The sequence below is a fragment of the Lissotriton vulgaris genome, chromosome 1_2, assembly GCF_964263255.1.
Source record: "Lissotriton vulgaris chromosome 1_2, aLisVul1.2, whole genome shotgun sequence".
NCBI lineage: Eukaryota > Metazoa > Chordata > Amphibia > Caudata > Salamandridae > Lissotriton > Lissotriton vulgaris.
The window spans coordinates 330,982,431-331,009,839 of record NC_141686.1 but is presented as its reverse complement, the minus strand read 5'-3'; the positions used below and the strand labels follow the sequence as shown (position 1 = coordinate 331,009,839).

The following is a 27,409-nucleotide window of genomic DNA, read 5'->3' as shown; positions in this document are numbered from 1 at the left end:
TGTTTTCGAGGAGCTGAGCTGGCTACGCTGATAACTTGAAGGTAAAATACTGTTTTTGGCAGGCAGGCCAGGCCGAGCCGGGCACCGCTCGCTTGTCAGGAAGTAAGGCAGAGGTCAGGGATGCATCTTCATGTTGCAGCTTTCAGAGGCAGAGGCAGACATGGCTTGAAGACAGAAAATCAGGGCCTAGCTCGGCAGAGCCAGGAAAAACGTGAAAGTACACCATATAAAGACAGTGGCACGGCATACTTAGGAACTGAATTATCAATCCATTCATGGTGGATCTGATAGAGGACATGTTAACGGTGGACGCAAATGTATTTGCGTCATCAGATTCGGTCGTGGAGGGAAATTACATGTACTTGAAACTCATACATGGAGCCGTTGGGGTACACGTTAGGGGACACAATTGACCATAAAAATTTCAATTACCTCATTCCCTCCTTGTCCCCTACGGACCCTTCATGATATGTCGATGTTCATGAGACCGTCAATCTGTTCATATAACTTCATTTGCTCTTCTTTCTTTCTTCGAGAATGGGAACGTGAACTTGGATGGGGAACACAAGCTGTGGCGCACAAGCCGCAAATCGCTGGCCCACATTGCAGACATAAACAACAACTGAACACTATGGCCAATATGATTCCTAGGAATGACAGTAGCTTCCATCCCCAGGCTGTGATTACACTCCAGAGCCAACCGGACCAAGTCCAGGAGCCTGGATTCTGGTGTATCAGATGGGCAATTTCATGAAGTCTGGTAATGGCCTTATAGACTGATGGCGCGTTATTTGGAATAAACACGCAGCAACTGGATCCGATGACTCTACAAGCCCCGCCCCTATCGGCCAGGATGACGTCAAGGACAAGGCGGTTCTGAAGAACGACAAGTCTCATAGCAGACTGTTCCTCTGTTAAGTTGCCCAAGGCAGAAGTAGTCTCATTCACTACGGCTTCAAGTATTCTGGTTAATTTGCGTATCAGTTTACTATTGGAGACAGTACCTAGATAGGGAAAGAATCCTTTATTAAAATCTGTATATTGTTCCCATGTAGTTTCAGTCTGATCAACTATGGGGAGGTCTCTCTTGTGTCTAACAATATTAAGGCGGGAATTCCTGTGATAGTCAGATGGGGCTAGGAATACTGGTGGCAATAAGAATGCAATGAAACAGGTACCATCCCAGTCTGGAGGTAAACGAACATAGGCGGTCTGACCACAAATGAAATAGGAATGTCGGGAAGCTTTAAATGTAGACTTGCCTTTATCACTGAATTCAACCACAGTAGTGAAGTCACTGTGACCTAGATGTACTGAACCATACTTTCTGACACATAATACACCTTTCGCTGGTAAAACTGATATGGATGGCAAGTCTGGACTGGTTTCTGACTGAACATTTAGAATCATGAGGTTAAGTGTAAAATTGCCTAATCCATACACTTCATTTTCTAGATCTGTCCCTGTCATTTGCGGAAAACCCTCCTTATCTGGGAAACATGCCTTGTTCATGACTGTGTTCAGATTACCCCATATCCAATTGCTTTGGGAAACTCTAGACTCAGTGTTTATAGAGGATATTAAACTAAACCATGCACCACAGGAACCATTATGTGTAAACGGGTAAGGAAAGAGGGGCAGAGCTCCCTTGTAGTTCTGATAGAGAGGGAGTCGGCCACATATCCAACAATTAGTAGCATTGTTGGTCTGGTGAGAATGGTGTAACATACGAATAAATGTATTGTTGCGCAGCGCAAGTCGATAAGACAATTCGTGTGGAGGAAGAGCACTAAACGTGTGCCCGACAGTGTCATTAGAAAAAGAATGTGCAAGAGGAAAATACATGTATAACATCCAACTTATTGCAATAATCGTAAGACTCAGAAAAAACATAATAAGTAATGGGCAGACGCATCTGCTCCGGAGACTTTTACAATAATTTCGTTTCTTGGTCTCCTGTCTATCTCTCTCTCTATTTGGGTCTAACTTGTACATTGTCAGAACTGCCTAACCGCTTCACCCAGGGGGGGACTTAAACAATTAAACTGTCTGACTTACTAGACCTCAATTTCTGGCGATACTCCTCTTGGGGAGTTTTCTCTAGAAGGGGGAGTTTGGTATCAGTCACTGGTACGTGGGAGTTCTGGGATTCAGATTTTGGCGGAAGTCCATGAAATCGTTTAACCTGACTGGAGTGCACCCAACCTTTGCGCCCCTCCAGTTTCACTGCTGTCCTTGTTGTTAACAAAATGATCTTCGGCTCCTTCCAGCGGGGCTCCAACGGGCTTGACCGGTCAAAATTCCGAACGACGACGACGTCTCCCGGAACCAAGTCATGGGGCTTCACCTCGGTGTTGTCTGGGAAGGCTGCTGCGACCTGTGAACGACATGATTGTAGTGCAGACATCAAGGAAGCAAGGTAATCTGCCAACATAGTACTATCAACATTGGTGATTTTTCGAGGCAGAGGCGTCCCCCACATATTAGGAGGTCTACCGAAGACCACCTCATACGGGGATAGCCCTGTCCTAGAGTGGGCTACCATTCTCATATAAAAAAGAGCAACTGGCAAAGCTACTATCCAATCTACTCCCTTCTCTTTACACACTTTTGCAAGGCGAGTTTTCAGAGTCTGATTGTGCCGCTCCACGAGACCTGCTGCCTCAGGATGCCGGACACAGTGAAACTTCCACTGGTATCCCAATAGAAGCGAAACCTGCTTCATAAGTTCAGACGAGAATGGCTGACCGTTATCTGAATACACAACACGGGGCAAACCGTATCGAGGGAAAAACTCACGAACCAACTGCTTGGCAGTGGTCGGGGCAGTGTAATCTGGGACGGGATATGCTTCTGTCCATCGGGATAGGGCACAGACAACTACGAGGACATATTTGAATCCTCGGCATCTTTCCATCTGAATATAATCCATCTGGAGGACTTCAAAAGGGTAGTCGGGAGGATGAAATCCACCTTGCTCTACGGGAACACCTTTTCCTGGGTTGAACTGACAACAGATCATGCAGGTACGTACTTTCTGTTTGGCTGCTGCTCGTAAATGCTTGTTGAACCAGATATTCTGTAAACTGTCTAACATGGCTTTTTCTCCTAAATGTGCTGGACTAAGTGCTGTGTTGATGATAACCTGAACCATAGAGTCGGGAAGAAACCATGTGGTCTTTCCCTTCGTCATCCACCCTTGATCTGTCTGGACCCCTCCTTGTTCAGCCCATTTCTTTATTTCATCTGGAGTAGCATGTGTCTGTATGTCGATGACATCTTGTGTGGGGTCCCTGACTGTCATACTATGTGTCAGTGAGGTTACATCAGTCTTTGTCATGTCCGTTGTTTGAGTATGAGTCCGTGCTGTATGCTTCGCTATTCGATCTGCAAAATCGTTGCCCTGAGAAATCTTGTCTGTGACTTTCGTATGTGCCTTGCACTTCATGATAGCTATAGCTGTAGGAAGATGTATTGCTTCTAACAGAGCTTGAATGAGGGGGCCATGCTGTATCTTGGCCCCGTGAGAGGTCAAGAAACCTCTTTCTTGCCAGAGGACACCGAAGTCGTGAACGACTCCAAATGCATAACGTGAATCTGTGTATATATTTACTTTCAAGTCCTTGGCTCGTGTACAGGCTTGGGTCAGAGCGATGAGCTCTGCTGCTTGGGCTGACAGGGTGTCAATGCGATGTGTTTCTATGACTTCAGTTTCAGTGGTCACTGCATATGCGGCCACTAACTCTCCTGTGCTTGTTCTTAAACATGAACCATCCACATAAAGTGTCAGGTCTGGATCAGATAATGCGACATCTGTCAAGTCTTGTCTGGGTTTCGTAACTGTGTCAACTACATCCACGCAATCATGTGGAGTAGGATCTGTTGTGTTCGAAGGTAAAAGTGTAGCAGGATTCAGTGTATTACAGCGTCTGATTTCTATGTGTGGTTGGAATAATGTCAATTCATAACCTGTCAGTCGTGCTACAGTCAAGTGTTGAGTCTGGGTTCTGTTCAGGAGAACCTCTACAGAATGTGGAACTTGTACTGTCAATTGATGTCCTAATACAATGGAATCACTTTGTCGGATTGCTAGAGCTGTTGCTGCAACTGACTTTAAGCATGCAGGCAGGGCCTGTGCTACTGGATCCAATGTACTCGAAAAATAAGCACACGGTTTGTGTTTGTCTGCTTGTACCTGTGTGAGAACCGATAACGCTGTGCCGTCGCGTTCTGTGACAAAAAGTGTAAAAGGTTTGCTGTAACATGGTGTCGCTAAAACAGGTGCTTGACATAAGGCTTTCTTTAATTCGTCAAAAGCTTGTGTATGTTCCTGAGTCCAGGGGAGGACAGTCGAAGACGCTGCCTCCTGTGTTGTCAATTGTATGAGTGGTTTAGCTAGAAATGCATATTGTGGAATCCATTGTCTGCAATAGGAAGTGAGTCCAATAAAAGCTTGTACTTCTTTCTGTGTCTTGGGTTGCGGAAGATGTGCAATGAACTGAATTCGTTCAGGTGTCAGTTGCCTACCCCACTTGGACAGCAAGTGCCCAAGGTACACCACTTGCTGGGCACAGAATTGTAGCTTCGAAGGAGACACCTTGTGTTCCTTGTCCGCCAGGAAATGCAAACTGACAGTGATGCTTGTTCACATACTGGTTCACTACGGGCTGTGTTCAATAGATCATCGACGTATTGAAGTAGGGCAGTGTTGGCAGGCATGTGAATACTGTCAAGTTGTCGTTTTAATGCTTGGCTGTAGATGCTGGGGCTTTCTGTAAATCCTTGAGGTGCGCGTGCAAATTTGAAGCTTCGGACATTTAAACAGAATCCGAAAAGATATTGGGTTTCCGGATCAATGGGGACACTAAAGAAGGCGTTCTTGAGGTCAATTACAGTAAAGAACGTCGCCTCAGAATCAATAGCAGTCAATAGGGATGAAATGTCTGGGACCACAGGATACTGTGGTATAATACATTTATTCAATTCTCGTAAATCGATGACTAATCGATAAACAGGAGGAGCATTAGGATCTGTACGTTTAAGAATTGGAATGATCGGGGAATTACAAACATTGGAGTCGGTTTCTACAACCACTCCTTGTGCAATAAGCTCGTCAATGATTTTCAGTAAAGCCACTACAGCATCTGGTGGTAACTTGTATTGTCGAATACGTGGTAGTACTACTCCTGGCTTGAGTGTAACCCGATATGGAGTAATGTGCATACAACCTACATCAGTGGGGCCTTGTGCCCATAAATGTGCAGGAACATTCTGTAACCTGGGGTCAAAATCTCTCAATACATAATGGCCTTTGAAATCACGAAGAAATAACCTTACTCCTTCCGGAGAACAACAAATTACAGCTCCTAGAGCTTTCAGGGTCTTTATACCAAGCAAGTTTTCTGGACATGATTTCGTGAGTAATAAGTCTGTAGTACGAGATAATGGACCAACTGCTAGGGGAACAGGTTTCGATACTTCATTGACTATAGGCTTTCCTGAAAATCCAAGGGAAACATTCTGTGAGCCTGAGAGGGGTGCCCCTGGAACCTCTTCATGACTGATGGTCGTTCTGCTTGCCCCTGTGTCAATCAAAAATTTTCTATCCTTCCCTAATGCCTGACTGTGTACATAAGGGCCTTCTTGATCTACAGGAACCTCAATAAGGGGCAAGCCAACCTCCCTCTCTAGGCTGTTTCATGTGTATTGCTGATAATCGGGATAGTCAGATTGTGCATACTGGTACATCTGCTGTGTAACATGCTGTGTTGCGGCTATGGGTTGTGGCTGTGGTACCACTACAGTCTGTTGTGGAACCTGCATAGGCTGAACATTCTGTGGGACGTGTTGTTGGACCTGGTCCTGTCTAGGAGGACGCGGTCTCTCTTTAGTTTTACCTGAGGCTATGTTGTGTTTCAGAACTGCACAATCGTTTACATAGTGACCTGGCTGTTTACAATAGTTGCATATCCCTTTAACAGGAGCCGCTGAATTTGAATTATTGGATGGTGTCGTACCCCTTTTATGACCATCAGCTGGAACTGACTGAGCAACTAGTACTTTTATTTTCGTGTCTTTCATACGTCTCTGTTCGTGATCATGTTCTTCTCTGATTCTGTTCTGGTGTTACTGTAACATTTGTAACATTTGGGAAGGTGTATTAGCTTGCCATGTGCTCTCGACTTTCAGTACACGGTTCTTAACCTGGGGCAGTGAGTTCTCGACTAACTTTGATACAAAAAGATGTGGGTATGACTCGCTACTTGTTTTCAGGCCACTGTTAATAATAAAACATTTCTCGAATCGGGAATAAAAATCACTAGTGTCTTCGTCGTGTTTCTGTTTGCAGGCTGAGATCGCATCCCAATCCTCCTTTTTAGTTGCCAATAATCTTGGCAAGACCTGTACTAACAATCCTGGCAATGCTTTAGTTTTCTCCCCAAGACCTAAACCTGGGGTTCGACCAGTTTCTTCGGTTTCTAATTCAGCCCAATTAATCTTTTTGTCTCCCACCTCCCATTCTTTTTCCTTGAGTTTCTCGTAAATACCGGCAGGCAATAACACTTTCAGTATCTTCATAATGTCGGGATAGGTATAGTCTCCCATTAGTAACATGTCTTTTATTTCACGGTGGAAACCTGCAGGGTCTTTATCATGACTGAGCACTATTTTCTTCATTTCTAACAATTCCATTTTAGTTATAGGCGTGTATACAAACACGCGTTCAAGGGTATCATCGGCTTTCCTTACTGGATGTACTTCTCGTAAAGGATTTTGTTTGTCTAGGTGATATGGTTGCCTGACTGGGGGTGGAACGGAAACAAGATGTGGAGTTAAGAACGTTCTATACTTGTGACGTTGTTCTAGAATTATTACAATGAGATCGGTACCTAGACCTTGCCATCTTCTCATGAGTAAGTCCTGCAATAAATTATATAATGGACCTGGGTCGGATGCTTGATTTTCATACTGTATGATGAGGTGTTGGGTCATGTATATACCAGCTAGTCGCTGTTCTTCTGGAGTAAGACTTAAAAATGTTTGCACTACTGAATCATCTTTATATATGCTGTCATCCCCGGCCCACTGTACCGCAGACCGGGCTAGTTCCTGATCACGTAAGGTATTGAGTTCGTGATAACCTACTCTTTCTTTCAGTACTTTATCAGTAATCTGGAATATATGTTCAAGGGAACATCGCTCTGGTATCGGACAAAGGTAACGTTTCTTGTTTTCCAAACGAATGGGTCTGTCGAAGGGCCTATCAAGAGGGTACTGTCTATGTAGTTTCTCTCTACCTACATATGCCATCATGTCTCCCCCGCTTGTTGCGAGGTTTCTGCTGCGTTCTCTGGTACTTCCTCATCTGAGGTCTCTTTATCGTCTGACCCAGAATGCCTTTCAGATTCTCGACTGGCATGTATTTCTATTATTTCTTTACGGATCTTTCTAACCATTGCATGTATACTTCTCTCTCTATCATGTTTACCCTCGGCAATATTCTGACTCCATCTTGACAATCGCCCCATCTCTTCTTGTGAAAAGCTAGGCTGATCTTGTTCCCTTATCAGACAATTAACCAAAAATCGCATTATTAAACCTTGTGTTTCAACTTTCTGACGTGACATGGCTTCACCAACACACTCGGGTCTTTCTCCTGTTCTAATAAAATGATATATATTGTCTAGATGTTCTGGCATTTCTGGTAATAACACCAAGTAATCTGTAACACGTCTTAAACGTAGGGATGCTAACATCATGGGTCCTATTTTACCAGGCACTGTGTCATATCTGCAATCTGTAAGCTGTTCTTTAAGCTTTTCGGCTGGGGCTGCTTTAGGCATACGCTGCATTGCTAATTCTCTCATTGTCATTCGTTGTACCTGTGGCGGGGTGCGGTAACCTCCTGTAGCACCTCCTGAGGCGGAGGCTTGAACATAACCTGGCTGTAGGGTCGGTATCTGTAACGGAGTTGGAACCTGAGCAGCGCCAGCCCCAAAGGGATTAAGCGGATGAATACCAGGGGGAACAATAGGGGAAGTGGCAATAGGTGTGGGAAGTGGTGCAGGAGGGGTCTGCTGTTGCGGACCTGGGGGCAGACGATCAACAGGGGGTACAGGTACAGGTGGTACGGTTACATTGGTATATGCGGGAGCTACGTCGTCTAAATAGGAAGAAAGGAAAATATCTGCTGCGGTTTTGTGACATAATTTAGTCGGAACCAATGGAGGGGGCAGATCTTTCGGTATTTCCGGGTTCGCCTTGGGCAGGCCCTCGGCCAGGACTGGATACAATCCTGTCATAATGGCATTACTCTGTCTTTCGTGTTGTTCTATTCTGACTCGTTGTCCTTCTTCTAGTAGTTCTTTTTCTTTAGCTTTTTCGGAATCTTCTCTGCTTTTCTCTGTTTTCCTGAGCGCCTTCTCTGTCCGTCTATGTGATTCTTTACGCCATAATTCAATGGCATCTTTCCTTGATTGTCTGGCTTTCTTTTTCCATAACGCTTCCTCTACTCTCATAATGCACTCGGCATCCCATGTCCCTGTAATGGGCCATCTCTGATTCTCTGCTAAGTCTTTCGTATAATCCACCCATAAGTCTAGATATAATATGGCATCTAAGCCGTGCTTGTGGTACATAAAATGTCCGGGAGTGTCCCTGGGTGGGATGGGAACTGCTTCTTCGAGTATCCCTTTCCTAGTTCCTATCTGTCGCAATTTTGAAAACAAAGGCATAACTACCTCGGTCTAGACACTATAAACACAGTAAGAAAATGCAAACAATCACTCATACCACGACATTTAAACCACATTGAAACATTTCAAAACGAACAAAAATAACTGGATATCTGGATACTAGATGCACTGCTAAACAGTACAGATACACTGCTAAAACAGTGCAGACCGGATTTGTATACCCAAACCCGTCTTGACCGGACACAAATCAATGCACCGTCGTGATGCGTCCCCAGCAACGGTACTCACCGGGAAGCACAGAACAGAAGGCCTCGGAAACTCGACTGGACTGGACCGCTACGACGTCACTGCTGCTGCCGCGCACTACGCATGCGCCTCGACACTACTGGTGGGCCTCTCGATACCTCGGACACTGCTCTCTCGGCTGGGCTCTGGTCGGGATCCTCCGCACTCCTCACCGCCTCGTCTGGATGTCGACCGCAGTCTCCGTCACCTCCGTAGGCCTGAGGGAGATACAAGAAAACCTGCAGATGCGCATGGGGTCCGTCACAGCTGTAGTCAGGGCCAAAGCCTGCGACGCATCGCCGGCGCGTGGGGTGGGGGAGGGGTCCCTATTCGGGCGCCAAATTATGTGGTAAATATTTTACGGTATACGAGTTTGACAGATAATTTCGGAAAATTAAAGAAAATAGCTCAATCAAATGAGAGGCAGAGTCCGTGGTGTCTGAGTCATAAGGGCTTTAATCATAAATGATGACTCGAGTCATGGAGATCTATTCCATCAATACAAGGGTTCGGGTATGCAAAGATGGCAGGGAAGATGTCAGGAAAGATGTCAACGAATTATTCACAGTACATGACATATATAGCAAAATGACACAATAGCATTGAATACAGTAGGCGTGACAAGTGAAATGTATATGATAAGAACACATGTGCGTAGCAAAAAGGCGTGAACAAGGGTGTGCACATAGGCGTGTACTAGAAACGTCACAGGAAAGTGTCATAAGTGGGTGGATGCTTAGAGAATTCTTGCAGAGTCAGCTGAAACCTGGGCCTGGATGCGCGCGCAGCTAATATGACGTGTGATTGACGTGCAACGGGAGGAAGCTAAGAGTCTGACTTTTAACACTAGTAGAAGAGACAGAAGTCTGGCATGTCAGATCGACCTGTCCCTATAACATATCTGATATCTTGTGTTTGGAGGATGTTTAATCTGGAGTAAAAGGTCTCTTGGGCAGAGACCACTCTATACTGAATGGTAGTGCGTGCATAGGTGTCTGCGTGTCTACGTGCTGGGCCATGGGCCTATTCTGGTAACGGGAACTGTAAATTACTTGCACGGAGACAGGGAGACTTGCTCTGTGCTCTGCAGCCGGGGATATGTTTACCTAAATCACTAGACAGGAATGTGTTTTCGAGGAGCTGAGCTGGCTACGCTGATAACTTGAAGGTAAAATACTGTTTTTGGCAGGCAGGCCAGGCCGAGCCGGGCACCGCTCGCTTGTCAGGAGGTAAGGCAGAGGTCAGGGATGCATCTTCATGTTGCAGCTTTCAGAGGCAGAGGCAGACATGGCTTGAAGACAGAAAATCAGGGCCTAGCTAGGCAGAGCCAGGAAAAACGTGAAAGTACACCATATAAAGACGGTGGCACGGCATACTTAGGAACTGAATTATCAATCCATTCATGGTGGATCTGATAGAGGACATGTTAACGGTGGACGCAAATGTATTTGCGTCATCAGATTCGGTCGTGGAGGGAAATTACATGTACTTGAAACTCGTACATGGAGCCGTTGGGGTACACGTTAGGGGACACAATTGACCATAAAAATTTCAATTACCTCAGTATGAACCTGTCTCCAATCATCCACCAGAAAGAGAAGACCAAAAACCATTTCATTATCAGCAAGAGTCATCACGGTAGAAGAAGCAACCTCTGTTAATTCTTTATAATAAGCTGTAGGATTTTTCCTTGGGTCAGGCAGACGAGCCTTAAGGGCTAAAACATCACCTCTTTTCCACCGAGTATAAACCCATTGTTCCTGGAAATTAGCTGCTCCAACTGCTCTAGTAACTGCTCCATGCTGATCAGTTAATTCAGGTATCTCCAGATGATAAATAGGATGAACCTCTCACATCAGGAACTGAGCTTCCAGGGTAGGGCTCTTCTTGAGTAATTTACCCCTATAGGCAACTAAAGTTGTAGTATTCCCAAACACTTGGACTGGCTCTAAATCAGTGACATATACATGATCTTTAATATTGAATAGAATTTGAGGCGCTTTTGATCTGATAGGTGTTTGTCGGAGATTAATCAATGCAGCAGACGTATTTAAGGGCATGTTGAGGTATAAAGGGTTAAAAATCTCACGTGACTTTCCAAATATCCTTAACACTGTAAAGCTTATTTCGAGCCCACCATGCAGCCTGTTCAGCTACTCCTTGTTTCTCTTTATCCAGTACCTCAGATCACACAAATGGGCCCATACGCTCCCTAAATTTCACCCAATCTCTGTCCTCAAACCCTCGTACTAGCGTGCCAACATCCTGAGGTAATGGAGAATGAATAACCAGAGGAGAAGAAACAACAGAACCAGTAGGTACAATGGTAGCCAGGGTTTGCACCGGAGGAGAAAGAGCAGCGGGCACATGTGTTGAAACAGTAGAAGTACTAGAAGTCACAGTCATCAAAGAAGACGAGGACAAAGAAGCAGGGGAAGGTGCCGTAACCGAATCTGTAAGAGTAATAGCGGTAAATACAGGAGCAACCAAAACAGATGAGACAGACTGGTGCAACTGCAAAGGAACAGTAGGGTATGTTCTCTATGGAGCATATGGGGCGGGGGTCAACTATCTAACAACTCTTCTACAAAAGTATTGTCTTACTCCTTGGCTAAATATGACTTACCAATAACACTGGTCAAAGCACTACGCTACGCTCGCGAAGTTTGCGAAGTTTGCGCAACTTCGCACTACGCGAACCGCACGTAACACAGTGCAAACATGCGTAGCGTAGTGCAGCGGTAATTTTTTGCTTGCTCGCGGTCCTCAATGTAAAGTTGGCGACAGCGAGCAAGCAAAATGACATCCTCGCGAGACTTTTTCCTTGTTCGCGATCGCGAGCACGGAAAAAAACCCTCCCAGCGAGATTCTCAACGTGGGGAGGTCAGGTGTCTTATTGCGAGTGGCCATGCATGCTCGTGACCGCTCGCGATGAGAAACTACCAGTCCGCGTTGAGAAAGCTGCAGCTCGAGTACAAATCAACTCGAGCAGCAGAAAAGTACAGCTCGCACTGTGCAAGATGCCGTTTTCAATGATTGCACAGTGCCGGATGCTTGTCCGCACTGTGCAATCTTTGAAAACAATATCTTGCACAGTGCGAACATGCTACTACGCACTTCGCGAAGTGCTACGCATAGCTTGCGTATTGTGAAGTGCACTTCACGTAGTTATGCGTAGCTCTACTTCGCGAACTACGCCCACCCCTACTTATCAATGTGCAATCAAAATCTCCTATCTTCACATTCAATTCCTGACTCTTGTTTTTCTTCATCATATGCCACAGCTTTCTGTTTAAATGTTTGCATTTTCCCTTTATGTGCATCCCTCTCCATCTTTAACCGTCTCTGTCTGGCCTCCTTCTGCCAAGTCCTGAGGGAGTCAAACATGGATTGTCTACTTCTTTTCATAAATAACTGTTCCAGTAAAAAACACATTTTTTGTTTATTAAAGGTGCCCGTCAAAGCCCACTGCAACTCGTAATTGTCCTTTGTATATTTGTGCCATAGTGTACTAAACAAAATAGGGCCAAGACCGTGTTTCACATATATATCAAAATAAGGGGTGCCTTCAGGAGGAGCAGGCTGAGCCTCTTCCAATCGAGCATCTCCAGAACTACGACAGCACAAATTCCAAATCTTACTCAATCCAGGCATCTTGACAAAGAAACAAAATCAACAGCTTTACCTGGCGTTTTGGTTTGAAAATCTGGACTCCTGTGCAGTGGAAAAATCACAACAGAACACACAGCTACTGCAGGGCATGTGCTCTGAATTCTTTATATGTTAGATAATTGATTTGTCATTTCTAATCTGTGCCGCATTTTAATAAAGGGAGGTCCAGTTTCTTCTTGTTAAAGGCTCCATGGCTTTCCTGTCCGCAATGGTACTCGGCTGTTTGTGCAGAGAGAGTCAGAGAAGTAATTTCCTGGTTTGCCACAGCACTGATGCTGTTTTAGGCAGGCTGGCGATCCAGGCGTATCTCCTCTGGAGTCGCCTAAAAAATCACAGCAGATGCGTGCAGTAGGAGCACCAAAGGCAAGCCCGTCAGTGCCTGTCTGCACCTGGAGGATGCCAGAACTGCAGCCTCTTTGACCAGCTATTCGTCAGGTCTAGCAAAATATCCGGGCCAACAACAAAAGACTCAGTTCAATGAACGTCAATTTGTGTCAGTTACTAAAGAAATAGAGCAGTCTATGTGTACTGCTACCTATTCCAGTGCCCTGCAATTTATGAGGAGACCATTCACTGCACTGTGCCCAAATTCAAGTTAAAAAGGCCCATTTTCCTTGACAGACACACAGAACAAAAAGTATAAGTTATCTGGGCCATCGAGGTCAATAACAGGGATCCACACCCTCAGTGTTGGACCTACTTCTGCTTAGAAAAAATGTGCGAGAAACAAATGACACCTCACGGAAACACCACCAGCGGGGTAACTGGTATGTAATTTCCAGACAAGCCCCTGTCTCATCATCGGTAGTCACTTGATTCTCAAAGAAAATAGAGAAAGAAAATGTGTGATATCTCGTGCTGAGCGCTTCGTCTCCTTCACAGACTGACACAAATTAACGTCCGTTGTACTGGGTCTTTTGCTGTTGGTCTATGTATGAGTGGAGGGCGACCCAGTCCTACTTTTCCCTCTGAGCTCCCATTGAGAGTTTGTTCTACCAAAATATCCACCAAAAACTGACGACATGTAAAGATGAAGGAAACTGACAACCTTCGCAAGGGCAAAAATGAGTAACATCGCAAAGATTCATGGGTATAGAAGACTCTGATACCTCAGGCATATTCATATTGACCTGATTAATAGGGATTTTGCTCACAACAAAAAATGGCAAATATTTATCAAATGTGTAAGAAATATTCAGAAATACATGCAGGTAGTGGAACTGACATCACTCACCCTCCAAAACCTGACATTATTTCTAGGAAAGTGACATCATGTAAAAGTTAACATCACTGAGATTATAGGAAATAGTGTTTCATGAGATGTTACCCCTCTTGACATCACAGGAGGTCTTACACTGTCAATGTAGAAACAAGCATTTACAATGCAATGGTCTCGGCATTGTTAAAGTTTGAGCTATTGGCATTGCTCATGACATTATTTTTATTTATGTTTTTGTTTTTAGAACATATAAATACATGGCATTGCCATTTACAATGCCAATAGCTTAATCTCTCGCAAATGCGAGACCTATTGCATTTGTACCCACACACAGAGCCACACACACAAAGCCACCCACACAGAGCCACCCACAAAGAGCCACCTATACACACACAGAGCCACACTCACACAGACACAGACAGAGCCACACACACACAGAGCCACACATGGCCTCCATTTCCTGGTGTGGACCTGTGAAAAAGTAGAAGCCATCCAATCAAAATGATGGTATAGACCCTATGCGTCAACTGGAGGAGCAAGCACAAGGACGGAAAGGAAAACCATGAAATACGAGGACACCGACAAGAAAGTCAATTAACTGGCTGAACCAAAGCTGCTGTAATTAGTTCTATTGTCACAAAGTCTAAACACAACGGCTAAAAGCTGTCTGTAGGCGAGACCTACATATGGAGAGTGAAACTGAGCACTAAGGCTTGCCAAAGAGCAACTGCTCCGCGGTAAAATAAATTCATACAGGATACAAAAAAATGACCAAAGCAAAAGAAAAATGCCGACATTATATGGAGCAGTAACCATCAGACAATATTCAAATCAAAAGAGGAAGTTAGTATTAAAGTTAGGTTTCAGACTAAAAAGGTCCCAGCTGCTTGCTGGCTTTTATAATCTTGTGGATATTTCAAGGTGGGTCTGCGTAGGATGTATCGTGCTTACAACAGTCACGTTCCCCGTCCCATGGTACGAAGCATTCAACAGGCTTCCCTTCTTGCCTTAACCACTGTCCCCCATGAAGAAGGAATGATGTGTACATAACCCTGAAAGACAACAGCCATTCTGTTCATTTGAAAATTCCGAGTTAGCATTTGCTGTTTGGCGTAACTTCAGTACTAAGGGGGTAGAACTTTTACAATCGGCTTAGAATTGGAGTCAATTTACACTTTAACTTTACTGAAAAGTCATATTTGAAAACAGTTTCAGTTTATGGTACTGGACATCTATGCAGAGTGTGGAAAATGGTAGAAAAGTATCCAAAAATGAAAAGGTTGAAAGGCATGTGAACCATGGTAACAACTGTCAACTGTACTACAAATTGTAGATACTGGCTTATTAACCACACACAGGATTGCGCCTGACACCATAACTAACTCCTGGCATCTATTTGGAGCACAATTTTGCATTCCATGACTTGCTTTGCGCATCTTATTAGAAGTTTGAACTTGAAAATGTCAGCATATAAAGCGATGTTGGCTTACAAAACAGCTGTTCGTGTGAGGAGTTTTTACAGTTGTTTGCTTCTTTGCACTCTAGTACTTGCAGAAAAGCTTTTCAAAGTACGAAAAAAGAACTACAACCCCATAATGCAAAGAAAAAAGGTTCAGATGATCTACATGACGTCACAACTTGAGATTCATGACAAGTCTATTATAGCACAGCAAAGTGGGAAACATAAACAATGCAAGGCAGTAAATTTAAAAAAGAACCTGAACCCTACCAGATACTCAACACGTGTTTACTGGAGCTCAGTTAGACTACAAACAAATGCCCCACAAACCCACTCGATGCGTGGCCATCACAACCTCTATGTGCAGTCACTACGTACACTCTCTCTATTGACAGCCACCCGAAACCCACAGGGTTAACACAGGGAGCTGTCACCTCTCTACCTCAGCAGATACAATGAAATAAAGGCAGAGGTCTGCAAGTAATAACCTGACCTCAAACAGAATAAGCCTGCGTCTGTCGAACCGCAAATTACCCAAAAGTCGAACAGACCGACTCTGAGGAGGTTTGGTCTGCCCAGGAATACCACCTCCACCTGGAGAACAACAATGACCGAAACACCACCACCCTGCTGGACAACCTCGCAAACCTCGGACTCAAGCAGCTGGTGACCACCCCCACCCACTACGCCGGACACACACTCGACCCCGTCTTCTCATCCAGCAAGGACATCACCTTCAGCCACGCCACCGGACTCCACTGGACGGACCACAGCTGCGTCCACTTCAGCTTCAAAAGGACCATGATCCACCACCACCAGCAACAGGTTGCACGCAGAAGCTGGAACAAGATCACAGCCAACCAGCTCGTGACCTCCCTAAGCAAGAACCCACCCACCAGCGCAGCAAACCCCAGCCAAGCGGCCACCAACCTCACGAAGTGGATCAGCGACGGCGCAGACGACCTCGCCCCTCTGAGGACCCCGCCAAGCAGACCCGGCAGCAAGAAGGCCCCATGGTTCACCGACGAACTCAAGAGCTCCAAGAAGAACTGCCGAGCCCTCGAGAGAGCCTGGCGCAGAGACCCAACACCGGACAACATGACTGCCCTCAAGCTCGCCACCCGAAAACACCACCAACTAATCCACGCCACCAAGAAAACTGCATTCAAGGAACGACTGGACAACAACGCACACAACAGCAAGGAACTCTTCAACATCGTTAAAGAGCTCTCCAACCCCAACGCCGGAAACAACGACATCACCCCGTCGCAAGACCTCTGCAACTCCCTCGCCTCCTACTTCCACAACAAGATCGCGGACATACACAACAGCTTCAGCACTCAACCGACGCACGCCACGACCAAACCACCGCCCCCCACCACCACCCTCCGCGCCTGGACCCCGATCAGCACCGAAGACACCGTCCGCACGATGAACTCCATCCACTCCGGATCTCCGACCGACCCCTGCCCTCACCACATCTTCAACAAGGCCGACGCTGTCATCGCACCCCACCTGCGGGACATCATCAACACCTCTTTCAACACCGCCACCTTCCCGGAGAGCTGGAAGCACGCCAAACTCAGGGCTCTACTAAAGAAGCCATCACCGACCCCACCGACCTCAAGAACTACCGCCCCATCTCGCTGCTCCCGTTCCCTGCAAAAGTCATTGAGAAGACTGTCAACAAGCAGCTGGCCGCCTACCTCGAGACAAATGGATCCCTCGACCTCTCGCAGTCTGGCTTTCGGGCCAACCACAGCACCGAGACCGCCCTGATCGCAGCCACCGATGACATCCGAGCCATGCTTGACAACGGAGAAACAGCAGCCCTCATCCTCCTAGACCTCTCTGCGGCCTTCAACACTGTCTGCCACCGTACACTAGTGCAGCGCCTCAGCAACGTTGGAATCCAAGAGAAGGCACTGGAGTGGATCATCTCCTTCCTCGCCGGAAGGACACAGAGAGTCCGCCTCCCCCGTTCAGATCAGAAGCCACCAAAGTCATCAGCGGCGTTCCTCAAGGCTCCACGTTCAGTCCAACCCTCTTCAACATCTACATGAGCCCCCTCGCAGACATCGCATGCCAGCACAACCTCAACATCCTCTCCTACGCCGACGACACCCAGTTGATCCTCTCCCTCACCAACGACCCGGCCACCGCCAGAGCCAACCTTCACGAAGGGATGAAAGAGGTAGCCGAATGGATGAAGAACAGCCACCTGAAACTGAACTCGGACAAGACGGAAGTCCTCATCCTGGGATCTTCACCCTCCACCTGGGACGACTCCTGGTGGCCCCCCGCCCTAGGCAACGCACCCAAACCAACAGACCACGCACGCAACCTGGGCTTCATCCTGGACTCCTCCCTCTCCATGATCAGACAGGTCAACGCCGTCTCCTCGTCGTGCTTTAACATCCTGCGCATGCTACGTAAGATCTTCCGGTGGATCCCCACCGAGACCAGGAAGACGGTCACCCAGGCCCTCGTCACCAGCCATCTGGACTACGGCAACTCCCTCTACGCTGGAACCACTGCCAACCTCCAGAAGAGACTCCAGCAGATCCAGAACGCCTCAGCACGACTCATCCTGGACATCCCCCGTCGCAGCCACATCTCCGGACACCTGAGAGACCTGCACTGGCTCCCGGTCAACAAGAGAATCACTTTCCGTCTCCTCACCCACGTACACAAAGCCCTACACAACCAAGGCCCAGGATACCTCAACAGCCGCCTCAACTTCTACGCTCCCAAACGCCAGCTTCGATCGACCGGCCACGCCCTCGCCGCCGTCCCCCGCATCCGAAGAGCCACCACAGGGGGACGGTCCTTCTCCTACCTCGCCGCCAAGACTTGGAACTCCCTCCCGACCCACCTCCGCCTGACCCAGGACCACCTCACCTTCAGGAAGCAACTCAAGACCTGGCTGTTCGAGCAGTAGCAGACCCCCCTCCCCTAGCGCCTTGAGAGCCTCTGGGTGAGTAGTGCGCTATATATAAATGCTGTGATTGATTGATTGATTGAGGTATCACCCGAAGACCTGTGACACATACCACGCAGGGAAGTCATCTCTGCCGATCCTATCGACTATTTACACATAAAACTCCAAGAATGCACGCCACCACAGGCTTTTATCCTCCTCTCAGTCACACTTCACCTGCAAAGCACAGCCATGCTGCACCGGGGATTATCAGTCATATAACCGAACAGAAACTTCAGTGATGTCTACCCTTATCAATAGTACGTTAGACAGACAACCTGAAGAATGCAAAGTTCCTAAGGGTTTGCTCCTACCGTGATGAGTCGCCTTAGGGGCCCAGCAAGTTTTTAACAGGTACCACCCTAGCCACTTATCACATTCAGATACGTCTACCCATGTCAAAGATATTTTACTAAGACCACCAAAACCCACATACCTACAGGTTCACTCTCTGCATTTATATAGTGGCTCTCACTTAAGCCCCTCCCCATTATTGCAAATGGTACTGAAGATACCAGTTGCAGTCTAGAATTACAACCCCCATACCATGAAGACTCCGACCCCCGAAGGATGCTGAAGATGGTCACTCCACGCGATGACATACAGCCCCCACCACACACACACCGAGAAGGATATTGAAGTGGTCACCCACCCTATGACATACAGCCCCCTCCCATCACCCCCACAGGATGCTGAAAATGACACCCTTGCCCTATGACATACAGCCCCCATCTCAAACACACCCAGAATACAGCAGATGTCACTCCACCATATGACATAAGGCAACACACACACTCCCAGAAGGGTCCTGAAGAGTTCACCCCACCCTGTGACATATATGAGCCCTCCCTCTCTGACCTACACTCCCACGACCCCCCCAGAATCCTGAAGGTCACACCCTATGACATACATCGCCCGCACACCATGTGAGCTGCAGACGCCGATCTCAGGCCGTCTCTATTGCACACAACACGGGCCCCTAACTCAGTTCTCGGGCACCCTCTTGGAGTCAGGCAACCATCAGCTAGTCTTCTAGGGCAGTCAGATCTCTCGCTATTCCATAAACATGGGCCAGGGCGACTCACCGGGTCCTTCTCTGTTCGCATGGTGCCCCCTGCAAGGCTTCTGCCCAGTCTACTTCACGCTGCAGCTCGGTGCACTGATCCTTTATCTCCCGGGCAGGCAGCCATGTCTTGCAGGCTTCCCAAGTTCCGAGGGAGGTTGTGGAGTGCTCCGTCTTCTCTTCGTTGCGGGTGACCCAGAAGGTAGGGATTCGCTGCCGCGCAAGGCCCGGTCCCACTGTATCAGCTGCATCGATAAGCGCCGTTAGAGCTGGGCGCCGCTGCCGATCAAAAAATGGCGGCCATCACTGCGAGAATGTCCGGGATAAAAATGCCTTCAAGACCTTTTACAATTAAATAGTTGCAGCATGATTAAGAATATGGGATTTGGCCATATTTTACGGGCGCTAGAGAAACAAGCACAACCAACGAGGTGGGGCAGGAGAGCAAAACCAAACAACGAGGGGGCAGGAGACAAACAACGAGGGCGCAGGAGAACAAGCATACTTCTCCCGGCGCCAGTCGGGCAGAAATGGCTTCAGCAAAGCGGCGAAATGTTCCGATTCGGGGGCGTGGTTTTCTTTCTCTCCTCTTTCCATTGGCTGGAAGGTAAAATTCCAGCCAATGGGAAGAGGAGAGAAAGAAAACAAGAAAGAAGCGAAAAAGACGCCCGAAATCGGAAAAAGACGGGGCTTGAACGGAGTGCCGCCCCTCTCCTCCAATGGCTGGCCTCCGTTTAGGAAGCCAGCCAATGGAGAAGAGGGGCGGATTCAAGCGCTGTACTAAGAAACATTAAGTCTCGGAGCCGAGACTGCGCAAGCGCAAGCTACGGTCCTCGACCTAAAAAGGACATAATATTATAATCTCACTGATGCAGCTACAGGGTTGATAAGAACCCATGGAACTGCAGGGGGGTTAAGACCCTTTGGAGCTACAGGGTAGCCAGGGGCCTTCAGTACTGCAGGGTAGACAAGAACCCTCTGCACTGCAGCTACTCCTGTGACAATCTATGTTTCATGGACCAATGTTTGAGACCAACAAAGGGTTCTGCATGTGCTATGTCTAGCTATTTGGCACATCCGTGTTTTAGTGCGCTCTATAAATTCTATCTTTTCCTACATATTTTGCCTAAAGCCTCTGTGCATAGAAAATGTCCACCAAAAACTAACATGTAAAGGTGAAAAAATTTCAAAAAGGGCAAAAATTCATAACTTTGCAACGGTTCACTGGTAAAGAAGACTGTGATCAAAAGCCCTTGGTGCGTCAAAGTAGACAAGAGATCTCTGTATGCTAACGTAGACCTGAGCTCTTAACACTACAGGATAGACAAGAGCCCTCAACACTTCAGGGTAGACAAGAGCGCTCAGCACTTCAGGGTAGACAAGAGCGCTCAGCACTTCAGGGTAGACAAGAGCGCTCAGCACTTCAGGGTAGACAAGAGCGCTCAGCACTTCAGGGTAGACAAGAGCGCTCAGCACTTCAGGGTAGACAAGAGCCCTCAGCACTTCAGGGTAGACAAGAGCTCTCAGTGCTGCAGGGTAGAGAAGAGTTCTAAGCATTCTAGAGTAGACAGGAGACCTCTGGACTGTAGGGTACGGAAGGGCCCTCAGCGCTGCCAGTTAGACAAGAGCCCTCGGCATTCTAGAGTAAACAAGAGTCCTAAGCATTCTTGAGAAGACTAGAGACCTCAATGCTGCTGAGTATACAAGAGCCCTCAGAGTTGAAGGTTAGTCAAGAGCCCTCAGCACTGGAGGACAACGAAGAGCCCTCAACATTCTAGGAGAGATAAGAAAGAACCCAAAGCACTGCATGGTAGAAAAGAGCCCTTAGCACTGCAGGGCAGGGAAGAACCCTCAACATTCCAGGAGAGATAAGAACCCAAAGCACTGCAGGGTAGGCAAGAGCCCTCAGTGCTGCAGGGTAGACAAGAGTTCTAAGCATTCTAGAGTAGACAGGAGACACACACAGCAGGGTAGGGAATCATCAGCGCTGCCAGTTAGACAAGAGCCCTCGGCATTCTAGAGTAAACAAAAGCCCTAAGCATTCTTGAGAAGACTAGAGACCTTAACGCTGCTGAGTAGACAAGAACCCTCAGAGCTTTAGGTTAGACAAGAGCCTTAAACATTTCCTGGTAGACAAGAGCCCTCTGCATTCTAACACAAGAGCCCTCAACACTGAAGGACAGGGAAGAGCCCTCAACATTCTAGGAGAGCTAAGAACCCAAAGCACTGTAGGTTAGACAAGAGCCATCAGTATTATAGGTAGGCCTGGGTGGAATTTTACAAGTTCTGCTCCGCGAAACTCCGCAAAGTCCCAAAAAAACTCCCCGTGCTCCACGGAGTACAGCGAGCGATGGAGTGTGGTAAGTTGCGCTGCTCACAATGATTTTTAACACTGGGAGTTTGTCCCATGCTGTAAAACCATAGCGAACTGCACTGCGCATTGTGCCAGAGGGTGCTGTTTCTTTCTGCGGCATGAGTAGATATTCTACTAGAGGTATTCAACCTGAGCAGCAGATTTCTCAACGCAAGTGGTTGAGACCTTCTGTCACCACCCGTGTTAAGAAATCTTGCTGGGAGGATGTCTAGCATGCAATTTTTCTCCCTCACGCTTTCCAACTTAACATTGGCCACGGGATAGAAAACACTCTGCTCCGAGTCACTTTTCAGAGCTTTTTGAGCTGCACGCTCTGCGTTGAGTGGGTAAAACTCAGCAAACTCCGTCGGTGTAGCAAAATTCTTTGCCCCTCCTAATTCTAGGGTAGACAAGTGCCTTCAGTGCTCCAGGGTAGACAAGAGCCCTCAGTGCTCCAGGGTAGACAAGAGCCCTCAGTACTCCAGGGTAGACAAGAGCCCTCAGTGCTCCAGGGTAAACAATAGCACTCAGTGCTACAGGGTAGACAAGAGCCCTCAGTGCTACAGGGTAGACAAGAGCCCTCAATGCTCCAGGGTAGACAAGAGCTCTCAGTGCTGCAGGGTAGAGAAGAGTTCTAAGCATTCTAGAGTAGACAGGAGACCTCTGGACTGTAGGGTACGGAAGGGCCCTCAGCGCTGCCAGTTAGACAAGAGCCCTCGGCATTCTAGAGTAAACAAGAGTCCTAAGCATTCTTGAGAAGACTAGAGACCTCAATGCTGCTGAGTATACAAGAGCCCTCAGAGTTGAAGGTTAGTCAAGAACCCTCAGCACTGGAGGAGAATGAAGAGCCCTCAACATTCTAGGAGAGATAAGAAAGAACCCAAAGCACTGCATGGTAAAAAAGAGCCCTTAGCACTGCAGGGCAGGGAAGAACCCTCAACATTCCAGGAGAGATAAGAACCCAAAGCACTGCAGGGTAGGCAAGAGCCCTCAGTGCTGCAGGGTAGACAAGAGTTCTAAGCATTCTAGAGTAGACAGGAGACACACACAGCAGGGTAGGGAATCATCAGCGCTGCCAGTTATACAAGAGCCCTCGGCATTCTAGAGTAAACAAAAGCCCTAAGCATTCTTGAGAAGACTAGAGACCTTAACGCTGCTGAGTAGACAAGAACCCTCAGAGCTTTAGGTTAGACAAGAGCCTTAAACATTTCCTGGTAGGCAAGAGCCCTCTGCATTCTAACACAAGAGCCCTCAACACTGCAGGACAGGGAAGAGCCCTCAACATTCTAGGAGAGCTAAGAACCCAAAGCACTGTAAGTTAGACAAGAGCCATCAGTATTATAGGTAGGCCTGGGTGGAATTTTACAAGTTCTGCTCCGCGAAACTCCGCAAAGTCCCAAAAAAACTCCCCGTGCTCCACGGAGTACAGCGAGCGATGGAGTGTGGTAAGTTGCGCTGCTCACAATGATTTTTAACACTGGGAGTTTGTCCCATGCTGTAAAACCATAGCGAACTGCACTGCGCGTTGTGCCAGAGGGTGCTGTTTCTTTCTGCGGCATGAGTAGATATTCTACTAGAGGTATTCAACCTGAGCAGCAGATTTCTCAACGCAAGTGGTTGAGACCTTCTGTCACCACCCGTGTTAAGAAATCTTGCTGGGAGGATGTCTAGCATGCAATTTTTCTCCCTCACGCTTTCCAACTTAACATTGGCCACGGGATAGAAAACACTCTGCTCCGAGTCACTTTTCAGAGCTTTTCGAGCTGCACGCTCTGCGTTGAGTGGGTAAAACTCAGCAAACTCCGTCGGTGTAGCAAAATTCTTTGCCCCTCCTAATTCTAGGGTAGACAAGCGCCTTCGGTGCTGCAGGATAGACAAGACCCTTTGGTGCTGCAGGTTAGACAAGAGCCCTATGCGTTGCAGGGTAGGCAATAGCCCTCTGTGCTGCCGGGAATACAAGAGCCCTTGTCACTGCAGGGGAGACAAGAGACCTTGGTATTCTAGAGTAGACAAGAGCCCTCAAAGCTGCAGGTTAGACAAGAGCCTACAGCATTTTTGGGTAGACAAGAATCATCGGTGCTGCAAGGTAGGAGAGAGCCCTCAGTGCTGCAGTGTGGACAAGAGCTCTCCATGGTGCAGGGTATAGAATAGTCTTTGGCAATACAGGTTAGCCAAGAGTCAATCAATCAATCAATCAGTGACACTTATAAAGCGCGCTACATACCCGTAGGGTCTCAAGGCGCTGGGGGGGGGGGGGGGGGGGGGGGCGCTACTGCTCGAACAGCCAGGTCTTCAGCTTCTTCCTGAAGGAGAGGTGGTCTTGGGTCAGGCGCAGGTCGGGAGGGAGGGAGTTCCAGGTCTTGGCGGCCAGGTAGGAGAAGGACCTTCCTCCTGTAGTCGCTCTTCGGATGCGGGGGACGGCGGCGAGGGCGTGGTTGGCTGATCGGAGGTGGCGTTTGGGAGCGTAGAAGTTGACTCGGCTGTTGAGGTAGCTCGGGCCTTGGTCGTGTAGGGCTTTGTGTGCGTGGGTGAGGAGGCGGAAGGTGATTCTTTTGTTGACGGGGAGCCAGTGAAGGTCTCTCAGATGTCCGGAGATGTGGCTGGTTCGTGGGATGTCGAGGATGAGTCTGGCTGAGGCGTTCTGGATCTGCTGGAGTCTCTTCTGGAGCTTGGCGGTGGTACCGGCGTAGAGGGCGTTGCCGTAGTCCAGTCGGCTGGTGACGAGGGCCTGGGTGACGGTCTTCCTGGTCTCGGTGGGGATCCACCAGAAGATCTTCCGTAGCATGCGTAGGATGTTGAAGCACGCCGCGGAGACGTTGCTGACTTGCCTGGTCATGGAGAGGGAGGGGTCCAGGATGAAGCCCAGGTTGCGTGCATGGTCTGTCGGTTTGGGTGCGGTGCCCAGGGTGGGAGGCCACCAGGAGTCGTCCCAGGCGGAGGGTGAGGAGCCCAGGATGAGGACCTCCGTCTTGTCCGAGTTCAGTTTCAGGCGGCTGGTCGTCATCCACTCGGCTACCTCTTTCATCCCTTCGTGCAGGTTGGCTCTGGCGGCGGCGGGGTCGTTGGTCAGGGAGAGGATCAGCTGGGTGTCGTCGGCGTAGGAGATTATGCTGAGGTTGTGTTTGCGTACGATGGCCGCGAGGGGGCTCATGTAGACGTTGAAGAGGGTGGGGCTCAGAGATGATCCTTGGGGGACGCCGCAGATGACTTCGGAGGCCTCTGACTTGTACGGTGGTAGGCGGACTCTCTGTGTTCTTCCGTCGAGGAAGGAGATGATCCATTCCAGCGCCTTGTCCTGGATTCCGATGTTGCTGAGGCGCCGTACTAGGGTGCGGTGGCAGACCGTGTTGAATGCCGCGGAGAGGTCTAGGAGGATGAGGGCCGCTGTTTCTCCATTGTCCATCAGGGCTCGGATGTCATCGGTGGCGGCGATGAGGGCGGTCTCGGTGCTATGGTTGGCTCGGAAGCCGGACTGTGAGGGGTCGAGGGATCCGTTCGTCTCGAGGAAGGCGGCCATCTGCTTGTTGACGGTCTTCTCGATGACTTTGGCTGGAAACGGGAGGAGCAAGATGGGGCAGTAATTCTTGAGGTCGGTGGGGTCCGCTGTTGGTTTCTTGAGTAGAGCGCTGAGTTCGGCGTGTTTCCAGCTCTCAGGGAAGATGGTGGTGTCGAAGGATGTGTTGATGATGTCTCGCAGGTGGGGTGCGATGACAGCGTCGGCCTTGTTGAAGACGTGGTGAGGGCAGGGGTCGGTCGGTGATCCGGAGTGGATGGAGTTCATCGTGCGGATGGTGTCTTCGGTGCTGATCGGGGTCCAGGCGTGGAGGGTGGTGGTGGGGGATGGTTGCTCGGTCATGGTGTGCGTTGGTTGGTTGTTGAAGCTGTTGTGTATGTCCGCGATCTTGTTGTGGAAGTATGAAGCGAGGGAGTTGCAGAGGTCTTGCGATGGGGTGATGTCGTTGTTTCCTGCGCTGGGGTTGGAAAGCTCTTTCACGATGTTGAAGAGTTCCTTGCAGTTGTGTGCGTTGTTGTCCAACCGGTCCTTGAATGCTGTTTTCTTGGCGGCGCGGATCAGCTGGTGGTGTTTCCGGGTGGCAAGTTTGAAGGAGGTCCTGTTGTCCGGTGTCGGTTCCCTTCTCCAGACTTTCTCGAGGGCTCGGCAGTTCTTCTTGGAGCTCTTGAGTTCGTCAACCCTTGGCACTGCAGGGTTGGCAAGAGCCATTGGTTCTGCAAGATGGAAAGGAGCCTTCTGTACTGCAGGGTGGAAAAGAGACATTGGCTCTGAAGGTTAGCCAAGAGCCCTTGTCGCTCCAGGGTAGTTAAGAGCCCTCTGCACTGCAGGGTAGTCAAGAGCCCTAGGTGGTGCAGGGTAGACAAGAGCCCTCAGTGCTCCAGGGTAGACAAGAGCCCTAGGTGATGCAGGGTAGACAAGAGCCCTAGGTGATGCAGGGTAGACAAGAGCCCCCTGCACTGCAGATTAGACAAGAGACCCCATCTGTAAAAAATGGACAGGAGTCCTCACTACAGCAGCCTGACTGGTGCCTTCAGGGTTGCAGGCTGAATAGGAGCCCTCAACTGGCTTGTGAAAAGCATTCAGAGGCCGAACAAGAGTGCCCGGAAGCCTGCATATAATCCTTTGGCACTGTAGGCTCAGCAGTACAGGAGCTCTGAATGCAATGATGCTTTGGAAATAATATCCAAAAACAGATTTTATTTACCTTTCACCCGCAGTGTAATATGTGCCTTAAAAGTCTATCATCTGCTAAATGGATCCAAACAAGTCTTTTTACTAAGTCATCATCAGTGTAGACATAGTAAAAAGACTCGCCTCTTCTACCTAGTCATGCACAGGAGTGTTTTAATACGCTTACAGCACTGTAAACTGTATTTTTTTTAAATAAAATCAGCACTGCTGCCCCCCCCCGGCAAATAAAATAATAAATGCTGCTTCTCTTAGCAACATTCATAAAACTTATTTTTGCGATTTATATTATCAAGGTGTCAAAGTCCATTGAATTGTTCTACGTCCTTCTTATATTGTGGCCACAAGATGCACGTAAAATTAAAATCTGCTTTAAATGTGCTTGTGTTGCTTTTCTCCCTAGCGGACTCTGAAGTGACCCCCGGGACCTTGAGAAAGACCACCTACAAGAGAAATCAGCCTGATGGAGGACAGCGCTGGAAGAGGGATACTGACTGGGAGGCGCGTAATAATGCCTGTTATCGATATATCGATGTCTATCTCACCTGGGCAGATGCTGAGGTATGCGGCAATGTTTCGGTGCATGTCTAGTCTCAGTGGTGCCAGCCTTCTGCAGGGTATCCCCTTCATGCGTCACCCACCCTAATAAACAGCTAAGTAGTTTTCCTTATGCTCATGGAAATGCCCACATGCCAATATTTTAGAATAGATAAATGTGAGAGTTTGACAAATAAATTGAGAGAATAGATGTATGCCATTGGTTAGTAATGATGTAGAGGCATTTTCAGGCGGTGGCAGTGTTTACAAATGCTGTTCATGTAGCTGATGGAACAGTGTGGGAAAGAGAGAAAGAAGGAAGACAAGGGGAGGATGAAGTATGAAGTAGAGAAAGTAATAATAGTATTTTGTGAAGTACCAAACATGGCATGTAGATTTGTAAACAATGAGGGAGTGACTCCATCCTTGAGTATACCAACTAA

General features: G+C 48.1%; 1 protein-coding gene across 1 annotated transcript in view; it reads left to right on the top strand.

The window, feature by feature from the left end:
* The window catches only part of LOC147736666 (lectin-like), an 87,564-nt gene that overhangs the window by 13,004 nt on the left and 47,151 nt on the right, over positions 1 to 27,409 (top strand). Inside the window, exon 2 of the mRNA XM_086952650.1 lies at positions 26,833 to 26,990. Coding sequence (XP_086808776.1) covers positions 26,833 to 26,990 — 158 coding nt within the window. The remainder of the gene's footprint in view (positions 1 to 26,832; positions 26,991 to 27,409) is intronic.